General features: G+C 43.9%; 3 protein-coding genes across 5 annotated transcripts in view; all 3 read right to left on the bottom strand.

Moving 5' to 3' along the window:
• The window catches only part of LOC140992280 (uncharacterized), a 69,042-nt gene extending 57,667 nt beyond the window's left edge, over window positions 1–11,375 (bottom strand). For all 3 annotated transcript variants that reach the window (XM_073462583.1, XM_073462582.1, XM_073462584.1), the window contains exon 1: window positions 11,300–11,375. The gene's annotated coding sequence lies outside the window, so the exon portion shown is untranslated. The remainder of the gene's footprint in view (window positions 1–11,299) is intronic.
• An 806-nt stretch (window positions 11,376–12,181) lies between these two features.
• acadl (acyl-CoA dehydrogenase long chain) lies at window positions 12,182–16,193 on the bottom strand. Its single transcript, XM_073462344.1, has 11 exons — window positions 16,054–16,193; window positions 15,172–15,351; window positions 14,952–15,089; window positions 14,705–14,869; window positions 14,554–14,620; window positions 14,310–14,474; window positions 13,937–14,038; window positions 13,740–13,853; window positions 13,467–13,594; window positions 13,287–13,373; window positions 12,182–13,198 (listed from the first exon to the last, which is right to left on the bottom strand). The coding sequence occupies exons 1-11, from the start codon at window positions 16,125–16,127 to the stop codon at window positions 13,105–13,107; spliced, it is 1,314 nt and encodes a 437-aa protein (XP_073318445.1). The 5' UTR covers window positions 16,128–16,193; the 3' UTR covers window positions 12,182–13,104.
• A 2,609-nt stretch (window positions 16,194–18,802) lies between these two features.
• mylz3 (myosin, light polypeptide 3, skeletal muscle) lies at window positions 18,803–21,784 on the bottom strand. Its single transcript, XM_073462153.1, has 6 exons — window positions 21,717–21,784; window positions 21,233–21,260; window positions 19,957–20,100; window positions 19,594–19,764; window positions 19,412–19,489; window positions 18,803–19,322 (listed from the first exon to the last, which is right to left on the bottom strand). Exons 1-6 carry the CDS (start codon window positions 21,717–21,719, stop codon window positions 19,294–19,296), a joined length of 453 nt encoding a protein of 150 aa, XP_073318254.1. The 5' UTR covers window positions 21,720–21,784; the 3' UTR covers window positions 18,803–19,293.
• Between the last annotated feature and the right edge of the window lie 600 nt (window positions 21,785–22,384).

Consider the following 22,384-nt stretch of genomic DNA (forward strand, 5'->3'; position numbering starts at 1 on the left):
TCGGCAGTTTCCATTAACAAAAGAGGATGGAGTGAAGAATGAAGCCGGTGTTATTAAGAATGAAGGTAGGTAGGAATGAACTGACAGGGAGGTTTGCTGTGGTAATGACCGCCTGCACTCGAGGGTCTCGGGGGGGCGAGGTCATTCTTCATTAACTCGCTTGACATTTACATGCTTGGAGGCAACCTGAGCTCAGGATACGTCTGATTGTTGTCTCTGTAAAGTCATATTTGCCATTGCGGAACATAAAAATTGATTAAGATAATGCCTTAACGAGGGTGGATGGTGGCGGTTTCATCCAATATTTTACTACACTCTCGGTGACGCTTGCGTGGGCGGCAGGGTTTTTTTTGTGGCGCTCCGGAGCTGCTGTTATTGCTGGGCTTTGTTTCCATGACACTGAGATGAGTCACTGTGGCTATGGCTCCGTGGGGAAACAAAGTTAAATGAAGAAGTGCGACCCAACGACAGCGTCGGCGGAGCTGTTTATTGGCAGAGAGGTGATGCAGTGGGAAATAAAAAGCTTGGAAGGCACAAAATTGCCTTAAACAAACCTGTTTTTATCAATCTGCAGGCATCAGGTACCTCGAATTCAGACTTCTGATCTAAGAGCGAAGGCTGTCATCAATCAATGGGACGGATTCACAAAGTCCCTGATAAGCAGCTGCATTTGGTCTGGACTGAAACACCTCAGCTGTTGGGTGGATTCCCATGAAACTGTGACATTAAGGGTCCCCTGAGGATGAATCTTACATTTCTTGACTTTGAGAATGAAGCCCAAGAGCTCGGTTAACTCCGAGACTATACCCCTCTCGCCACAACGAGGTACGATACGTACGTCTTGCAGATGTTGACCCTGACGAACAGGAGTAACCTTGGAAAGACGTTGTATTGGGGGCAATGTTGGCGAGAAGTCAACATTTGGTCGACGTCTTGCCGGCCAATCAGTTAATCAATAAGTGCCTCAAATGGGCTGAAATAAACCACAGGAACAACAGGAAAAGGTAAAAAAAAAAGAGGTGCAATCAAAGTTCAGAGTTAATACACATCACCTTTTTGCGCTGAAGGCTGAAATCCTGTCCGGAGTCATTTTTTATTCATGCTTTCGGTGAAAGTGATGACACAGCCAGAGTGACAGAAAGACGAACTGAACCCCGGCGCAGGTAAGTTCATCCGTCACCGAGCAGCGCTGGTGTCAGTGCATCATCAGCATTCACCGCGCCTCCATCAGCCCTCCGGCCGAGCGACATCGACGAGAACGCAACCGACCGAGTGTCACTTTGGCTTTGACGCGCGTGGACGCACACATATGCAAACACACAAATCCCAGCAACACGCAGACAGAAGTGATGCAGGGCAGGCTCGTCCAGACGGAGCTTTGTGTTTTCATTACTCAGATGTGGATGTGAGATTAAAGCGTCTTGAATCTGCAGCAGCCGTGCCTTTGTGGTTTAGATCACAACTGGTTCACATGTCTGTTGACGGGATGCCGCCCGGCGCAGGAAATAGCTGGGCTCGAGAACATACGAGCTACCGCCGATAAAACGCATTCCCGTGTCTCCCGGTTCGAATCGAGCGGAGCTGTGCTGAATTAGTGGCGAGAACATGAGAGATAAAGGCCGAGGGTTTGTATCAGCTCTCTGTTCGGCAGTGGGAAACCTTTGGGGGGAGATTTGTCACAGTTATTATCAGGGCACTTATGTTGTCATTCCAGAGTTGTTTAGATTAGATTATTATTTGCAGTTCAAGTTGGTGGTCTGCCAGGTTACAGACGTCTGGACTCTCTTACTGTACAGCCAGTTTTTGAAGAGTGAATGTTTTTAAGTGTCATAATGTAAATACAAAGTCATTATTAACTTTACTTTTATTGAAAGGGTTTGATCTATGTCCTCAAGGGATTATTATGCTTCAGACTAGGGCTGCACAGTATTGGAAAAACTGACATTGTACAGAAAAGTACAGAAATATTCATGACTTTTAGGTTAATGTAACTACTGACTTATCTAACTTTGTGACTCACCCTCCACACAAAAACGGGATTTATTCATCCCGGCTTGAATGGTGTCTAACTTTAATGGATCATAACACATCGGGTATGCAGTAAGGGTTAGGGTTAGGCGTACCACAGCCTTGAGAAGAAAGAGACTAAAAACGTAAAAATCACAATTTAAAGATAAGGACTTTCTCGCTGGACGTACAATAATGGCACCCAACAATGTTTATTATCACCTATGTCACAAAAAGGCCTTCAGCTGACCGGGTTTACAGCCGTTTCACTGCACGTTTTCTTAACTACGGCACAGCCGCACTAAACTATCCAAGAAAAGACTTGCTTTCAAAACACAGCCTTAAAACCAAGGAGAGGAACTTCCAGCCGTGACAGCAAAAATACACTCTATTATGTCATCCCAGAGCTGCAAATCCAAGCACAATCCCACACACACACACACCAGTTGAGGCGCAAACCACTCAGAAAAACAAGCCTGAGAAGCGTTCCCACTCAAAAGAGTGGGAGCCAAACTGTAACAAAGCCGAAGTTACGTGTAAATCACGTCTGCTTCGTTTGATCGGCTGGCAGGTCAGAGCAGCCCAGTGATTAACTCATCTGCCTGGAAGCCTTTTTGACCAGGCGATGTGAGGGGTCATGCAGAAAAAGAGGTCTATTATGCTAAGGTCCACTGCCCCTGGATAGAGAGAGTAACTTCTTTAGCTGCTCTCTTAGCCTTCTCTATGGATGACCCCTGTTTGGAGGGTTAAAGGAAAGAAAAGGAGTTAAAAGAGGGGTGTGGTGTTCCTCGAGGTGGCAAACAGCGTGGCAAGCCCGGAGGGCACACGAGGAGCTCGGGGATTTTCCTCCCTACCCCGTAGCGAGCGTGGACGGGGAGTAGAAAGCAGATGGTAGGGGATTAGCATCTGAATGTGGACATGCAGATCCACGGGGGGTCCCCCCTCTCCTCCTGCTTCCCCACGGGGGATAGGTGAGCTGAGGAAAAGGAGGCTCGGGAGAGACAAAATCAATAATTGGCGACCCATGGCGCGCAGACAAAAGGACTGGGAAAAGCTGGTGGCTTTGAACGGTAGTGATTTTGCAAGAGAAACGGCTAATTACAGGCCTTCTCGGTTATTTTTGCCGCAGTCTTTTCTATACATATTTCTGTGGATTGTGCGCCAAAGTCTAAATGTGATACAACACAGAAACAAGCCTGCACAGACAGTAGTAGGAGATAGCGATCAGGATTCATGCTGCTGTAGACGGTAAGGCAGATAACATCACACATACCGACAGACGCAGCTTCTGAAGTTCACCTTCGTAATGTTCTGACTCGTGGGACAGTCAGAAAACATCCTGGTATCAACAATGAAGTCGTGTTTTTCGTACCTGACGAAGGAAATGACTTACAGTAAAGCCAACTGAATGTCAATTAAGCAAGCGAGACAGGTAATCCATGAACTTTCCCCTCGCCGTAGTAAAATGTCGGCTCCCAGACTTCTGCATGAAAAATGTCAGGCAGTTTAGATGCAGAGGTAAAACACAGGAGACAGTTTGTGCTGTTCAACCCACTTTACTGTACTTGCTGTAAAAACCAAAACAAAGAACACTGAATATAAACATTTACGAGGAAACCGGGGCTCCAGTTGGCATGTTATATAGATGCCAGGATATACTGTACGGCATGGCTTAAATATTAATAACAGTGCATTTGGGAAAGTGAGTTCTTTATTAGTATTTCCATGAGAAAAGTTCAGTATTTTTAAAGAAATGTTTTTTGCTTCAATGATTTTAAACAAGCGTCTTCTCCAACAGCGTGTTTATTTCTTAAAATGCCCCCTTTTTCTGCTTTCTAACAGGTTAAAAAGTAAAATACGGTAACTTACATACACACACCACATGTAAATCTGCGCCTGGGGCTCAAGTTTACCCCCAGTTTATCACCAGCTATTGTCCACATTAAAAAAGAGAGCACTTTCCTTCCCAAGAGGCCATTCACAAACATCTGTTGATGCCCCGAAATAAATCTATCGTCCCCCTTTCTGACCAAGATTTACGCTCTTTGATTTAATGAGGTGACCTGAGGCAGTAACGTGTCCCCCACCCACCTCCATGAGACACACATACGCCAAATCTGTTTCTGCCATTGACTCAACATCCTTGAATGCGAATAGAGGAGGAATGAAATTTCAAAATGGGAGCAAACGAGGAGAGATTCCCAATTTCTAGTCCCATCTCCTTTGTAGTGCGGTGTGCGGTGGGGTCAGAGGTTGCAGGGGGATTCCCAGGTCGGATGGAAAAAGAAAAGAAAAGCAGAGGAAGAGAATAAGAAAATGTGTGAATGCTGTTTTCTAGGCTCCAGCCTTGTATCCTCTTACTACAGAGCCACACAGAGGATCTACACACTGCTGCTCAAAGGGGTCATTCCTTTGAGGGGCTGGTTTCCATGGCAGGGGTTGCTGTGGTGAGGGGGGCCCTGGACGGTCCCAATGGGGCAGTAGGCACAGTCGACACTTCAAAACAACACAGGCAGGAGGATAGGAGGACACTTGGGAATGAGAAACCCACCGCAGTGTAGTATCAGGGTGCAGCAAGAGTTCATAGCAGTGCTTCAACATGTATCTCTTGAAAAAGTAGTCTGTGTTTCAAAAGTTGCAGCACTTTATTACAAAAACTACAATTATTCATGAACAAAAAAGGCCGTCTACAGCTACGCTAGCAGCTGTGTGAAGCTGTACTCGAGCTAATATGCTAACGTGAGCACAAGGACAATGCCAGCGTGCTGATGCTGCAGCAGGTGTAACGTTGACCATGTTCACCATCTAAGTTTAGCGTGTGAGCATGCTAACATTTGCAAATTAGCACTAAGTACAGGTGAGGTTGATATTTAACAGTTTTAATTTTGATCATTCATTAAAAGTCTATAAAATAATACATATAAATAGTAGATAAAATAGTAAATGCCCCCACTGACCTGCATGTGGAGCAGAAATAGTATAAAAAATAGCCTATTAAACGCATCCCAGAGTCAAAGAAGTCATTTTTAATTGCTTAAATCCAAAAAGATCCCCACGTTAGAGAACCTGGAGCCAGAGAACGGCTCCATAAATGACATTAATAATTAACTGATTATCGAAATTGTTCAGGATCGATATTCTGTCATTAACATTTAATCAACTAATCACTTCCAGGGTCAAAAGGTGGGTAAACACATCTCTGCAAAGCCAGAGAGTGGGCCCCTGAGTTTATTGGTGGATTTGCCCTAAATTCCATCCTTCATCTTCGTCTGGCTGCTACATGTCTAAGAGAGGATGTTAGATTTGCGGGTAAGTCCCTCTTTGGACCCATTCAGTGGCGGTCACAGTAAAAACCCTTCCTGGAAGCCGGCCAGGAGGTCCTCCACACACACTCAGCTGCTGTGTTCCTGCAGTCCGGTTAAAAAAGCAGACTTGCGGGAACGTGATGTACCATCAACGTATTCATGTCGTCCCATCTGTTTCTACGTTTCACACTGCCTTCACAGAGCTGCTGTGTGTGAACTTCCTATGAATCGGGGGGGGTTTCCATTCATCCAGAACACGGCCCTGACAGGCAGATGCAAGGAGTCACAGAGATGGACATTCATGGACAAACTAACACGGCAAAAAAAGAGATGTTCTGGTTTCGTTTAGGAAGCTACGGGCCCTGAGAGGCGACTTTTTTCCATAACTTTAGATTCCAACTCATTTCCCTTAATGGATAAACTGAAAAACACGCTCACGTCGAGAGGAAATCGAGAAAAAAAATGTCCTTTAAAGAATGCAGAAACCCGATATAGACTCTTTAAGTTCTAACAATACGTGGACTCCAACAATGAGCCTCATTGATTCCTCCACTACGCTTCATCCGACGTATCAGCCTGCCAGTCGGCTGTTTGCAAAAAAGGATGGGGAGAAAACAATCTAGCTGTTTAGCTTGAACATCTGGAAATCATAAAGGCCGAGAGCGCTACACGGCTTAGCCGCTACGCTAGGCTAACAGGAGGTCCCTGGCCCATTCAGGAAGAAGCTAAGGCTCATTAGCGGTTTCTTCCCCACTGTTGGCCCAGGTCAGGGTCCGACAAACCAGACCAGGCTCCAGTGTAACTGCTGCATGTGCTTCTAGTACATCATTGAGGCTGCTATTAAGTCTCAAAATAGTTCAAAAAAAGGGAATTTCATGTTTCCTTCATGCATTTTCAAGAACTTGAGCTTCATGGAAACTAAATATGATTTTATTTTTGTGAGGCAACTTTCTTTATGAAGTCGAGCCATTTTGTGACCGATTTAGTCCAAGAAGTCATTATTTTGTTCCAACAGGCTCCTGCAAACCAACCCCAACCCCATTTCTATCCATGTATTCCCTTATTTCCTTATTTATTTATGTATTTATTATTATTATTGGTTTTATTTCAAGTCTGCCTCTTTAATAGTGGTCATATAAACACTTATTAATTTTAACCTTTCAAGAGCGAAACCGTGGGAACCGGGAAACTTTTAATGAACCCTTTTAACCCCAACCCTAAAAACACAGCGATTTGTTTGTCTGTCAATTAAAATGTAATTATTTGAACATTTGCACATGTTTAAACTCCTGCAAACCAAAACCTAACTCAATCCCCAAACCCTAACCCCAATCAGTTTGCTTGTCTGTCAATAAAAATGCATTTACTTGACATTTCCTTTACCCTTTAAGCCAATAAAATGCTCACATTAAAACACATGCAGGACCCAGCTGCCTTCATACAGCAACACACAACACCATTATATGATCCAGATATGTCAGCAGCTCAGTCGGCCGCATTCTCGTGAGCCAATTAGGGGTGTGAAGCTGCAATTTACAGCTGGACTTACATGTCATAACCCTGCAAAAGACAGACACACATAAACTTCCTGTTATAGCTGCGTGTGAACATACAGAACATTTTTGCCTTGGAATGTGTTGTTGGGCTCTTGTCCACGCAAACGGATCTAAATAAAGAAAAGCTTTCAAGAGGAGGGAAATGAATTTGAGGCACATGGATCAACACGGAGTGGATTCGCTGTACTCGAGCCAAGTCGACTTGTACAACCGCTCTGGTAGGCGGGTTGCGCTCTCCAAAACTTTCTTTTTCCTACTCACTCCCCGTCTCCCGCAGCCTCGCGAGCCTGCCATTATCACGTTGACCTCACGGATTAGCTAACACGGTTACGACACAAGACGGGGAAGCGAGAGAGAGAATATTATAGATGCCAATATCTGAGGGAGTTTGTTGCTTGCCCCGCATGAGTGTCCTCTCTGTCGATGGGCATCGTCCGTGAGGAATGAAATGAGACACTGGCTGTCAGGGCTTGTTTGGGAGACTGGCTGCTAGTCAGCCGTAGCTGGAGAAGGGTACAAGGGGAAAGGCAGGGTGGCTGGATGAAGGGTTGGAGAGACAGAGGAGGCCAGAGGATGGATCAGATAAAGAGCGTTTATCAAAATCAATACACTCGACACTCGTGTCCTTGACGAGAAAGATCCACTCAAAGACAACAAAACTCGCAGCAGCAGTCTGTAGTTTGGTTGTGAGATCTTCATTTTAACATCTGGACTGCAGATTGATCCTGCTGCTCAAACGTGGCGCGCAACAAAAAAACCTGTTTTTTGTCACCTTTGCAAACACCGAACAGCTTTTTTTGGCGGGTGAGGAAACGACCAGCTGTCCTCTGTTACTACAGCACGTCGGTTCGCTTTCTCCATATTTTTTCCACGAGCCTTTGAGCAAGACATGAGCAAGGTTTTCAACCAAATGCAGCAAGAAATGTCACCAAAATTTCTGGAATCTGGAAAAGAAAATACTTATTTTTGGGGGATGCAAAATATGGATTTCTTACAGCCGATACTGATAACTGATAATGTCCGATACCGAAAAAAATAACTTATAATCTTATAAGAAGCTTAACTTTAGATAGTTTAGATAGTCAAGAAGATAGATTTAGATTTATAGATTTTGTAATGCAGCCTTTAAAACCAGGAAACACAGATGCCATATAAAGTCTAAGACAACATACAGCCACTTATATCGATATAATCCAAGTCTGCACTCAAATATCCCAAGAAGCAGTGTGTGTCTGTGTGTGTGTGTGTGTGTGTGTGTGTGTGCTTGAGAAAGTGTACATGTGTGGCTCCACATGCAGGTCAGTGGGCCACTTGGTTCGTCTGACGTATGTGAATTAGATTAGGTCCCTCCGACAGTCGAGACTTAATCATCTACTGAAGCACAGTTCTGCCAGCTCCCATTAGACACCTGTAGCGCGAGAAGGCCTCCGACGGGACGAGCAGCAGGGGACGAAGACCTCAAACACCTGTGACCGTGGCTACCAGACCGCCCCGTGTTCACCTAAACCAGAACCTAACCAAACGCATTCAGAGGAAGACCCACATCACCACTTACATGCCGCCAGAACTCATCACGGCACGCATTCAACCACCGGCTCCCACCCACAAACAAACAAAACCGAGTTTCCAAATCCAGAAAACTGATCCGTACCCTGAACATTGTTCCAATACAATTACTCCCCGAGAGGAAGCAGCAGCCGGCGCGGCGTGTCTTAATTTCAGTGGAGCGCGGAGCGGTTCTGTGGTTTCCAAGACTTTCACGGTGCGCCTAACCAGATCTGACGTTGGGAAATGTACTTAGCGTTTCCCGCGCGGTGCAACGGAGGTGGATTGGGTTTCTTGGTGGTTGGAAAAGAGAGAAGTGGCTAAAAACGTATGGATCGCACACACACAAACACAAACACACACACATGATTCACAATCTCAGTTACACTTGAGATTTAAAGAAGTGTTGTAAAACACACAGACAGTAATCCAACCTGTTGTTTCCTGATTAAGGTCATTTCAATTACTCCATCAGTGATTAGACTCAGCCCAATCTGGCCCGATAAAGAAGTAGGTGAAACCAGACACACATCTCCACTAATGCACTCTGTCAACCTCCATTTGGCCCGAGCCCGAAACACATAATCTACGTCTGAATGGGCAAAGACATCGGGGGCAAGGAATTAATGTTTCCATGTCAAGTGTGGTCATTTGTTTGTCTTTCTGCCCGTTCTTTGCATCGTTTTTGAGCTGAATCGACAGCCGACAACCTCCAAAGAAAGACCTTAAAGGAAGAGTTCTCCCAAAAATGAAAATTCAGTCATTGTCAGGTGAAGTTTCGTAGTCCGCCAAACATTTCTGGAGCTTCACAGCAAAACAGTGTTGCAGCATTCTGCTAAACAACTGAAGTAGATGGAGACTTGTTTAAAGATTAAAAATTGCTCCATAGAGCTCCTGTGACATAATGATAATAATAATAATAGTAATAATAATAATAATAATATAATAAGTCTTCAGAAGCCCAGAGAGCCCAAATTTATTTGAAAAAATCACCACCATTTTTTAAGCTTTTAATCTTCACTGTAGCTACGAAGCTAAAAACATTAGCTATTTTAGAACTGAAGTAGATGGGATTTGTTTTAAAACGTTAAAAAACAACCAAAAAAATAACATAAAATGGCTCCCCACAGCTTGTCCGGTGTAATCCAAGTCTCCTGAAGCCCCCGAGATCGAAAAATGTATTTTAAAAGATGTTATTTACTCGTGCTAACACTTCTAGCTTGGCAGCTAACGTTAGAATTTTAGCTTAAACAAGGGTTTAAATAACATATTTTCAAATCAGTTTGGGACCTCTGGGCTTCCGTAGAATTTGATTACCCTCGACGAGCTGTATGGAGCCATTTTATGTTTCTTTTTTAGTTGTTTTTTGACATTTTAAAACAAGTCCCCATCTACTTCACTTGTTTAGGAGAACGCTGCAACGCTTTTTTGCTGTGAAGCTCCAGAAATGTTTTGTGGACTCGGAGACTTCACCTGACTTTCCGTCAGCAGTCGTAGATAATAACTGAATATTCATTTTTGGGTGAGCTTTTCCTTTAAATTGCTAAAAATCACCTTTACACCAGCAGATCCTCAGGAAAAGCATTGTGAAATTAATATTTTTGGCGGGAAATTTTTGTTCTCACCAAGTCAATTTCTGCCTCCATCTGTTGGAGCTTGGGAGTCGATATCTGCCCATTTATTACACTCCATCATCAAAAGGCATCTGATTTAACCGGGTGTTCAACAGCGCGTCGGGTGACTCAACCTCAGTCCGAGAAGAAAAGCTGAACGAACCCTGGCGTGAGCTGCAGACACACTCGTTCTCAAGAGGAATCCAACCCGTAAATCTCCTTTGGTTGAGAGTCAAAACTGACCCGAGCGTGAACCAAAGAGCAGCCTTGTTGATAAAGATTTAAAAAGCGTGAGAAAATCCACCATCGTCGGCATATTATTAAACTGCTGTTTTCGTTATATATCGCCTCTGTACCCGGGGTACGCCAAGAGTTAATGCCTTTTCATAAGAGGAATGTTTTCACATCCAGACATGGGAAATCTACAGTTCCTGCTTCTCCCAGACGACACTGAGAGGAGGCAGGTCTGGAGCAGATCCACGGTTAATGGAAGTCTGGACATTTTTTAGATTTTTATCTGTGGCTGAACATGTAGCAAAAAGACATTACAGGGCTCCCATCAGGGAGAATTTGTAGTTTAACAGAATTACTGTCATCAATTTATCTCAATATGAAAAGATATGTTACATCAAAGGGGAAGCCATGCTACCTTTTGCTGATGCATGCTGGTACTAATGCCTGCAAGGGCGCCCGGCTGTGCCAGACAAGATGCCAACCCCAAAGCAGGGCTACTCCCATATCCACAAGCAACACATGAGCCGACGTACCCGCGCTCAGATGATATAATCTGCACATCTACATGTTCATCTCCCCTGCCTTTCCTCACAGGTTGGTGTGCGCTCATGTGCTGCAGTGAGGAGCCGGCAGTTTCAGCACCATACAGGCGTGGACCAGAACAAAAGGCGCATACTGCTGGTGCAGGAGGAGGAGGAGGAGGTGGAGGAGGAGGAGAGGCGCACCAGGACCAGGACGCACGGACCAAACCCACAAATAAAACATTTTTTCTCCCCGTGTGGACACTTTCAATCCCGAACCTTCCCTAAAAAACACATCGTTACACACCTCTGAATCCACACATGGCTGCGCATCAGCATGACGCGCGCAGCAGCTGAGGATTAGACAGCAACATTAACACACTTCATTATATATATATAAAAAAAACTTTCTCCCACAGCTCCATTAAAGCACTTTACGCACTAAATCATGCTGTTTTGCGCAATCGCAAAGCGTAATCTGTCTCTGCAAATGACAAACAAAGAGCTTCAGCGCTTACCTGGAGGTCTGCAGGCTGCTCAGCGGCACTAATACCCTTGTGCGTTTGTATGTGTGTGTGTGTGAGAGAGTGTGTGTGTGAGGAGAGCTGTGGTGACAATGAGAGCAGTGCTGGGCCCTCTGATCCCTCCCATCGCAAATTAAGCTACCGTAAATGCGGGAGGAAAGGCGCAGCGGGAAAAATGTGGCCGCAGTGTGAATGACAGGCGTGTGATGATTTATTGATTTTGTGCAACATCTTTTTTTGTGCATGTAAAAATATAATCAGGAAGGCAAAAAGTGACATGTTGAGGCGTTGCTGTTGAATGCTTCTGCATCTCCACATTTGCTGCAAGGTGGTGGGGGGGAGGGAGCACTGTGTGTCCGCAGTGGAAGTGAGTGCAGAGCTGAGGCACCGGGGTGTGGCTGTTGCTGAGGAAAGATGGAAAAGGAGGGGGGAGAAAAAAGGGAGAGAGGAGGAGGAGGAGGAGAGCATCAGTGAGCAGTAGCTGCACTCCTGCCCCCCCAGGTGAGGCACGGTGGGGATGCTGTTTGCCCCCTCAGCCCGCACTGATGTGGGTTTTTTGGGAGAATTTGAGCACCGGGGAGTCAGACTGGCATGCTGTGCATCTCTAAGCACATGCACCACGAATAAAAAAAAGCAGAAGAGGAGGATTTGAAGAAAATGTGGCGATTATCATCCCAAACGTGCAAAAAAATGAGGTTGACACTTGAAAAAAGATGCCCTAAATCATCAAGTCACATTCAACAGTCTGCTTTTTCCTGCTCTGTGTGCTGCAATGGAAGCAAATACAAGCATAATCATCTGTCATGTGTCTGCCAGCCTTCTACATGCATGTGCTGCCACCTAAAGATGGAAATGAGGCAATGCACGGAGGATCACTTCAGTTTGGCTTCAGTTTAATGCAGCTTTATTCACAACAGTTTGTCAATCGTGTCAGTTCACATCCAAAAAATGTACGAGTGAAGATTACAGGAAACAAAAGCAAACAGGGGATTCTGATGTAAAACAGTAACTAATATGACATAAAGGCACATAGATCTGAAAAATAAATCTCTTTTCTAACTACAAATTGTACACAATCAGCAAAAAGCAATTAATAACACGTACAAAAATACTTTTAAGTGCTGGAATCTAAAAAATTTAATGTGAATATATACAATTAACACTGCAGTGAGTTGTAAATCTACAGAAACAGACACAAAAATAGGTCATTATTTTACCAAAGTCTTAAAAAAGCATCTCAAATGTAATTGAAGGTCATTAAAGAAGCCTTTGTTGAGAAAGTGTCGGGCAATTATCAACAATCAATCGACAATCAACCCTGTAAAGCAGCAGCATGAAGCACCACAGCCTGGAAAATCTCAGTTTTATTTCACTGTTCAACTTTAAAACATGAAACAAGAGTTTCATGCTAATGCTAAATGCTAAAATGTAGCGTAGAACAAGCAGGAAAGAGTCGGCCTCAGTCACTGATGACAGTTACATAGTAAAGTCTGTTTAAAGTTTGCTTATATTAGTTAGCTTTAGCCGCAAGAAGCTACTTGTCGTACCAGACCAAGTAACTGCAAAAGCCAGAGTGGTGGTAAAACATCAAATTTAGTCTGGTGCCTTTGCTGTCGCTGCAAAACCTCCAAAACTTTCCATTTGTAAGAGGAACAAAATGATATGTAACACCTTATCTGACTTTTCACAGCCGTTCAACATGCGTACACATTTTAATACAAACTCTCAACTAACAATCATTAGTGCAAACCACCCCCACTTTCCCAAGTGCTTCTCCACCGCGAAAACATCCAAATGTCTCACTTCTGGCTGACGATGGAGCGGGCGATCAGCTCTTTCATGATCTCATTGGTGCCTCCGTAGATGGACTGAACACGAGAGTCCACAAACGACCTGGAAAAGACGGAGACGCATGTTCAGCAACGATACAAACAAGAATCCTGGAGTTCCTCGCTGAAGTTATCCCGTATGCCTCACTTACTTGGCGATGGGGTATTCCCACATGTAGCCCCAGCCTCCATGGAGCTGCAGGCACTGAGTGGCCACCCTGTTCTGGAGGTCCGACGCCCTGGAGGAAAGAGAGGAGGACATCCGCAAATAGCAGCAACGTTGTCTGTTTTTTGAGATCGGAAGCTTGTAAAAAACAAAACGACGTTCTCACCAGAATTTGGCCATGGAGGCCGTGGCGGGGTCCAGGCGTTTCTCAGCGTGCAGCTGAAGGCAGTTATCTACGAAGGACCGGCCCACGCAGATCTCAGTCTTCAGCTCTGCCAGTTTGTGTTGCACAGTCTGTGGAGTCGAATTATAGATGCAGGTGTTTGCAGATGCACCAGAAAAGGGGTGTTAATTAGCGTGTCCAACCGGTTGTCACGTTTCGATCGCAGCCGACTGAAGCTTGAGACGATAAACTTCTAGAAACACTTTGCATACAGACCTGCAAGTTCGAGATGGTCTTGCCGAAAGCCTTCCTCTGCAACACATAGTTTCTGGTTTCCTCAAACATGAACTCGCTGCTCGCTAGAGCCATGACAGCAATGACCAGACGCTCCTACACCAAAAATAAGAGTTGATTTACCATTAGATTGACCAAAAATCACACATGTAACTAGTAGTGGGGCGCCTCCCTCTCACCTGAGGCAGTTCATTCATCAGGTAGTAGAATCCCTTGTTGGGTTCCCCCAAGATGGCGTCGCCTGGAAGCCGCACATCCTCAAAAAATAGTTCAGCTGTGTCCTTTGAAAGAAGCGGAAATAACAGTAAGACGACAAAATTACAGTGTCCTAACATCAACCTTTTGCATGACCTCTAGCGAGATAGCAAATTTTGCATGAAGACTGAGTGGAGGGCAGTAGATATGGCATCCACTGTGGCTCGGTTGCTTCTGAAAGCGTACTGGTGAGGATCCAGGATGTAGGGCGGTAGACTAAACACAGCAGATTTTCCTCCATCTGAAGTGTGAGCCGGAGGTACGTCAAAGGGAAAAAAGGGGTATGAGATCCAATACCTGGGCCTTCAGACCGATCTTCTCCAACTTGCGTCCTTTCTGGAAGCCCTTGGTGCCGTTCTCGACCAGGAACAGACTGATGCCGTGCGCCACTGACTTTGCCTCACGGTTCGTCACAGCCACGACCACCACCAGGTCGGCCATCCAACCATTAGTGATGAACACCTGGAGAGGCGAGACGGAAAAGAGTTCAAGTCGATGTCGAGATGTGATGAAAGAAATCTGCTTTTTTTGGACTCGGTACCTTGTTGCCATTGAGGATCCAGTCGCTGCCGTCCCTCTTGGCGTTCGTCCTCACACCTTGAAGATCGCTGAGGAGATAAAGGTGACATCAACACGACATCACTGATAAGAGTCTGATTGATTCGATGCTGCGTCTACGCTCGAGTTCAGACCTGCCTGCTCCCGGCTCCGTCATGGCAATAGCGCTGATGCATTTCCCAGCAGTCATCTCGGGAATGAAGCGTTGGATCTGCTCCTTGCTACCGTAGTTGCTGATGTAGGGCATGACGATGTCTGAGTGCAAGATGAAACCTGGGCCTGAGCAGTTGCTGTACATTCTGGAGGACAAAAACAAAATCTCGTGTTAGTGTTTAATCTCAGTTTTGACTAATCGTGTTTCTCATTTGAAGCACAACTCACTGCTCCTCGCCCACGACAGCAGAGGAAAACAAGTCTCCTCCGATACCCCCGTTCTCCTCTGGTATCAGCACTCCCAGCAGGCCTTGCTCACCAGCTTTCTCCCACAGCTCCCTGCTCACCTGACCCGCCTTCTCCCACCTGGAACGTGGAAAAAGGGATTGTAGTGAGAATGACTCAGAATAAAGGGTTCAGTAATACATTAATGAACGATCCAACCTACTCCTTGTGGTGTGGGACCACTTCCTCTTGAAAGAAGCGCCGGACGCTTTGTCTGAAGAGATCGTGGTCCTCGTTAAAGATCCTGCGGGTCCCGATGTCCATCAGGGATTTGGCGCTGGAGGTCTCTGGACGGGTCGAGGAGACGGGCTTCCCGAGCGGCTCGGCCTGAGTGTGCTGCAGCCTGGGAGGAAGTACAGAAATACAACAAACTGAACTTTATCAAAAGACGCCTAATTGTCTTTATTAATCGTTTGGACAAAGAAATGTTCCAAAAAACAAACAGCAAACATTAAAAAAGTAAATTATAACTTCCCACATCACAAAATAATGTCATCTGCTATCTTGTTTTAATCCAAACAACAGTAAAAATCCGACAGATATTCAATTTATTTTCATTTTTAATGGGAATTATGTAAGAATTACAGTTGAAAACAAAAAAAATTAAATCAAATTATCAAAATCCAAATAATCCAAATCCAATAAAATAAATAAATATATAAATAAAAAACAGCAGAAGTTTAAAGAGTTACAGACAATAAATAAATTAATCGACCATTAAATGTCAAAATATTGAGACTTTTACTTTTTCCTTGTTTCATTTCCGCCTGCTAGGATTTTCAAATTAAAACTCCATATCTGTCAATCTCAGGAAAGTGTGTCAAAGGTCGTATACGGACAAAATAACTTTAACCTCGACCATAACAGACACTGAGTTGCAGGAGTAGACCCTCTGTAGCTCATATATAAGTCACATAACTACTTAATCGTGCATTATGCAGGAATTTCGCATTTCTAGTCACGTTAGTTTGACACAAAAGTCCATCTAAACAACATATAACTTGAAAAAACATTAAAAATGTAAAGTATTTCGGGTATGTGTCACCTTGCAGTGGCCGCAGAGAGCACCTGTTGTCTCCTGGAGACATTTCTCAGCCCAGAAACACAAGTTTTAAACATGTTTCGAGATAAAGACGGAGACAGACAGCAACAGGAAACACAGCAGCGGACCGCACGAAGACCGTCTCTCATGTGAGGAGGGATCACTCCTCCGGGTTAAAATGTGCCCGGGGGGTTTTTAGCTTTGTGTGTTGACATATTTCATTTTGAGTTCAAACTAATTTAAAATGTGGCTTTAAAGGAAGTTATTTACATAAATATAAGCTGTGTAAAGCCAGTGGTGGAAGAAATAATCAGCTCCTAATCAACACATGTTTTAATATCGCTGTGAAAATACTCAAAAAGTAAAAGTATGTAAGTCTTATCAGCTAAATCTACCAAAAGTAAGTAAAAATAACAATATTTGCCTCTGAGATGTTGTGCTATACAAATATAAACGTGTTTAAAATGGAAATACTCGAGTAAATGTACTTAGTTACATTTAACCACTGTGTTGAAAAAGCAGCGGAGTGAGACCTCTTACTTCTCCCTTCTCTTCGTGCAGAGATTTCTTCTTCTACTAAAGAAACACGGTTGTTGCTGCTCAGCTCTGACACCTGCTGGTAGGAGGACAGTTGTTGCAGAAATACAGTAAAGCAATTATTAGTAAGTGCTGTCAGGTTTCTGATGAAAATACTACGGAAGCCCTTAAGGGCCATGCGTTCTTACATTTTATTTCCTCCATTTTCCCGTGATAACGAGTTAATTTCATGTGTTTTCTCGAGATCTCGAGTTATTATCTCGAAATAACAACTGCCGTTTTCCCGAGATAACGGGATGATTTTCTGGAGATCTCGAGATAACGAAACTTTGTTTTCCCGAGATAACGACATAATTAATTTGAGATCTCGAGAAAACAAAACGATAGTGTCGTATATTAAATCATTGTAGGAAACATCATTCAGTGTAGCGATGTCAGAGGAGCAGGAGCATATCGATCACCGCGTCACATATCTTTTCAAAGAAATAGCATTATGCCTTGCTATTACAGATAATATACACATACACGCAAGGCTTCAGGCGCCGCAATCTAAGTGAGCCTGATGTCGTCGTTAACTACATAGCTGACCAGCTACGAGGTCCCGGGCGTCTCCATCATCTCAGGCCTATCATATCACAGTTATTATCTCGAGATCTCGAATTAATTATATCGTTATCTCGGGAAAACAAAGTTTCGTTATCTCGAGAAAATTATCTCGTTATCTCGGGAAAACGGCAGTTGTTATTTCGAGATAATAACTCGAGATCTCAAGAAAACAAATGAAATTAACTCGTTATCTCGGGAAAACGGAGGAAATAAAATGTATGAATGCATGGCCCTTTAGGGCTTCCGTAAAATACATAATTAGAACTACATGCTTATTATTATTATTATTATTATCATTATTATTATTGTTATAGATTTACATATGAAACTAAACAACAATATAAGTAACAATATATATTTTGGTGCAGGAGACATTTTAGTTATTTTTAGCTCATGCAGGATCTAATATGTGACATAATTAAAATTTTAATAGAGTAAAAACAGAATAGAAAAGTTTAATATTTAACTTGTCACTGACATATACATTTATATTTTTTTACAATGTATGTGGAGGCAGAAAATGCTTGATGTCCTATATTAAGAAAGTCTGATCACTTCCTTGTTGCACCACAAGAGGGCAGGGTCCCTTCAGGTTTCAGCTTTGAACTGGTTGCAGTTTGGTCCAATGACCAGAGGTAAGTTAAATTTACACAGTTGAACACATCCATAAATTATCTGATATATCCGGAGGCATTCCTTAAAACGATTGACCTTGTTATGTCCACGTCTTCAATCTTCTTTGTGTCTATTCTTACGAGTGTGTGTTTCTTATTTATAAATTGTTATGTCATGATTGTGTAGTAACTTTTATTTATGTTACTATTATGCATGATACAAATGACTCTCTCCTTTAAAATAAACTGTTTTATTATTTTATTTTTATTTCTTAAAGAGGAAGAATTGAAATCACATTTGTGGCACTTAAAAATAAACCACCTTTTTCCTTCTCTTGTATAATCAATACAATTATTTCAATTGCCAGAGATAATACTGCCATTTTTTGTTTGGTTAGGACAGTTTTGTGTGTCATATGTGTGATTGTCATGTCTTTTGTATATGTTTTTAAATAAAAAAGCAAAACATAGCGTTCAATAAATGGCACAGTCTGGATAAAACAGCACAAATTCAGATTACAATCTAACCTTATAGATAGAAAATTAGATTTTAAAGGTGCACTTTGTAGTTTTAGAGAAGAAATTCAAACTCAGGAATATTTATTTTTTCCATAAGAAGACTGTTTAAAGCTGGAAAGGTGGCAGGGTCCGCCACATATAAACAGAGTACAAGTTTGTTTATTCAGTTAATTCAGAAGTTTGTTTATTTAGTTTGTTTAGGCATAAAAAATAATCAGTCAATAAAGATGTTTCGCTTCTGATTAACAATTTCTTCCCCAAAACTACAGACTGCACCTTTAAATATGCTTTAATTAAGTTGTTAAACACCATTTTATTAGTTTTCTTTCATTCTTTTATTATATTAAAAATATAGTTTCTGCATTTCTGTCCAGAATAAATGTCATATTCTACAAAAATGTCGAGTTAAACTCCTTGTATATGTGCACATAACTTGGGCCTACATGGTCAATGAAGGATCAAGAATCAACTCAGATGGGATGTACTTTGGAAAAGTTTATTCTGACATGAACAGAGTGACAATAAATAAAACTTTTCAGGGAAGCGGGGAGACTTTTGGCGGTCTAGCCACGACCATTCTCCAGCACCTTTGGCATTGCTGGGCCAGTGATGGCGTGACTGAATGAGGTGGCGGTGGGAAGGGAGGGATCTACCCTCACTTGATGAGCGGTCGCCCCTTTTCCCCCGTTCCTCACCCCATGCGGCATGTGGAGACGTGCCCCGGTGGGGGGTAGGGTAGAGGCCGAGTGATGGAGGGGTCTACGGTGTAGAGGTGATGGTGGCGTCCCGAGAGAGGGAGGAGGGCGTTTGAGACGAAATGGAAAGGAAAACAAAATAAAACAACAAGATGGGTTTGCTTCAACATCCCTTGTACATAGTCCTTGTCTTTCCTTGGTTGGTCTTTGACAACAGTGTAGATGTCCTGAACACCGTCGGGCTGTTCTTCAGCACTCCTGCTGCCGGCCTCTTACACAGACAAGATGTGCTTGACGAAAGCTGGAGAAAGACGAACCCATGTGTTAAAATCCTTGATGTAATATTATTAAAAAGAGAGAAAGAGGGAATGCAGGGAAGTTGAAGCTTACCCTCATAGTGCACACTGCCGTTCTCGTCCTCCTGACCGGCCATGAGGGCATCAATCTCGGGCTCGGTCATCTTCTCTCCTGTGGAGGCGTGAGGATCCGTGTCATGTCTCCATTTCACATACTCTGCATGCTAAGCAAACTATATGTGTTGCGCTTCTATATTTGGGGAACTCGAGACTCACCCAGGGTGGACAGCACGATGCGCAGCTCAGCGCCCATGACTGTGCCGTTGCCCTCCTTGTCGAAGACGCGCAGACCCTCAACGTAGTCGTCATAGGTACCCTTCGGCATGGCGTCGACTTCCTTCAGCATGGGCAGGAAAGCTTCGAAGTTGATCCTCTTGTTGGCCATGTCTGGTGGAAAAAAAGGTCACGACGAGGGCGGCGTTACCACACACGCTTTCATCGCAGTTTGTTTAAGTCTGCTTCCTTTTAATGTTTCAGGATCAAAGGGAGCTCGGGAAAAGCTTTGTAACCTCTGAGATAAAAGATACTTCAGGGTTTTTTTGATCTTTACATTTAAGTCTTTAAGCGATGACTTCTTACCGTCGGCGGTGGGGTTGCCCAGAATCTTTGTAACGTCCTTGTTGGTGGGATTCTGGCCAAGAGCGCGCATGATGTCAGCCACCTGGTTAAAGGCCACCTGGGCGTCACCGACTCTGTCAAAGAGACCAAAAGCCTCCTTGAAGTCTGGAGGGTCGAGAGAGAAACTTTTTGAGTTACAGAGTTCTGACACAAAGACATGGTAACATTTCAAGAAAAGATATTGTTGGGTTTTCTGTCCTTTCTATTAGAGTCTATCGCAGCTATGTCGATGCAGGAGAAGCCGCATACTTCCGTCATTGCGAGCAGCCAACAGGGAGCGACAGCTGTACCCGGGCAGGGACTAGGGAAGGCAGCGACTGGGGCCCCGAACAAAGGTTAGCTATTTCTATGAATCCTACCAACAGGCCAGCTCAAAGTGACCTTTTTGAAAAGATTAATGCTCTTGCGTGGCTTCTGAACAGCAGCAGCAGGAACAGCTGTAGCAACTCCTCCCCCACCTCCACCCTCCAAACCTCCACCCCTCTCCATTCCTGCCTCCACTTGCATTTGGGAGGAATTTAGGGGCAAGCAAACCGATACACCCCGACACAGTACCCCCCAGGCCATATAGAGGCATGGATCTTGTCGAGTTAAACATGAGAATGCTGACTGCGACGTAATCAACACCTTTGCGTGTATATATGAACCACAATGTGCAGAAACAGCATTTTCTACGTCGTCTTCTTTCTTTTTTTTGGTGCCAAATTGAAGGTGAACTTGACAGGATGCCCAATTCGACACACAACACAAGAATGGAAAAGAAAAGTGGCGTACCCACATTGGAAGAGCCACAACAAATGGGTAATATTTTGTAGAGGACACGTCTTTCAGCGCCGAACAAAAGGTTGGGGACTGGTACTAGTTTGGACACCTTATGTAAGGGGATGCCTGCGTCTTGAACCTTGGCCCGGGGATTAACACCTCTGCCATGCAAGGCCCACTGGAGGCTCGCAAGACAAGACAAGGCCGGCCTCGGCTTAGAATAGACATATCTCAAATCCTCCTCGACAACTGGACAAATCCGTGGAATGGCATGTCCTAACAGTCGTCTTCAGTCTGGATGTTTCCTCATCCCTACTTCCACCTTTTAGCGGTTACTCTGGACTAACGGTTCGAGCCCGCAGCTGCTCTAAGATGTTTGTTTGGTGGGACAACTGCGGAGAAGACGGGGCGTAACCTCTCCTGCATGACGATGAGAGAGCGGGATTTTATTTGTGTTGCCGTTAACTTTACTTACCCTCAATCTGGTCGGCGCTGAACTCGGTCTGTCACATGGGAACACACAAACGAAACGGGACATTCACAAAACACATGAACACACAGAACACAGAGAAAATGGAAACAGATGCTTTATGAGTACAGAAATTCATTTTATGTACGATTTTTTGAAGAATTATCGCTGTAAACTGACAAAAACTGCAGTAAACACATGCTGGATGGTGAAATTATAGGTTTTTCTTGCTTTTTTTTTTAGATATAAACCTAGAAATCTGGATGTATTTCCTGGGCCATCAGACTTTTTACATAGCAGTAGCAAAAAAAAAAAATGCAAGTCTTGATTTCTCTTCCAATAATTTGCCAATAAAATCCCAATTTTGGGCTTATTTTCAAAGAGCTGGTATCCAAACCCACGCCATGTCCCTGGCAGGGGAAAAAAAAAAAAAAAGTATCTCCATCGGCCCACCCAAAGACGTCCAAGACAAGATTTTTTTAGTACACACCATTTTGGAGAGGAGTTGGAGCTGGAGGAAAGAAAGGAGAAGAGATGCTGGAGTCCCAAGACAGAGTGGTCCTGGGCCATGGTCGAAGCCCCCTCTTATTTATCCCGGGCTTGTGATGTCACGTATGCTAATGGGGCGGATCAGATGACACGCTGAAACATCTTTAACTTTCTTAGGGCACACGGAGAGGAGAGCAGAGGGAGTCGGCCTTTAGAAGGGGACAGGGGTATTTTTAGAAGAAGAAATAAGCGATCGAGACTCTTTGTGTCGCGTTCGTCCCGAGAAGTTTTTGAACTAACTTCTTACGAGGAATAAAAAACGCTTTCTTTTGACTCGATGTTGAAAGTTTTTATGGGTTTGTAGGAGACGTTGAGCCGTGGATGAAAATTCAGAAAAACTCGGCTACCTAGTGGCCCACTTCAGGAGGGCTCCGAGCCCAGAGAGAGAGAGATCGTTTACAAGGTGGTATTTTTAAACATGAGCCTTCTCCTCCTCCTCTTATGGTGAAATAACAGCGGGGTGAAAAAAGTGTTTGAAAAGCTGATTCCATTCACAAGTATGACACAAGTCAGCGTCGCAGATTTTGGGCTGTTTTGCTTCCGTAACGCGTCTTTTCTTTCGCGCTCGTGGAAAGAAAATGTGCATAAATACACATTTATGTGTTTGTT

The sequence above is a fragment of the Pagrus major genome, chromosome 24 (assembly GCF_040436345.1).
Source record: "Pagrus major chromosome 24, Pma_NU_1.0".
Taxonomy (NCBI): Eukaryota; Metazoa; Chordata; class Actinopteri; order Spariformes; family Sparidae; genus Pagrus; species Pagrus major.

Coding starts and splice junctions, on each gene's coding strand:
- acadl (XM_073462344.1), bottom strand. CDS start 16,127: ATGTTTAAAACTTGTGTTTCTGGGCTGAGAAATGTCTCCAGGAGACAA. Junction 14,870..14,951: donor GCTGTCGTGGGCGAGGAGCA/GTGAGTTGTGCT, acceptor TTTGTCCTCCAG/AATGTACAGCAACTGCTCAG. Junction 13,854..13,936: donor TGATGAATGAACTGCCTCAG/GTGAGAGGGAGG, acceptor TTTTTGGTGTAG/GAGCGTCTGGTCATTGCTGT.
- mylz3 (XM_073462153.1), bottom strand. Junction 20,101..21,232: donor CAGCGCCGACCAGATTGAGG/GTAAGTAAAGTT, acceptor TCGACCCTCCAG/ACTTCAAGGAGGCTTTTGGT. Junction 19,323..19,411: donor CGGCAGTGTGCACTATGAGG/GTAAGCTTCAAC, acceptor GTCTTTCTCCAG/CTTTCGTCAAGCACATCTTG.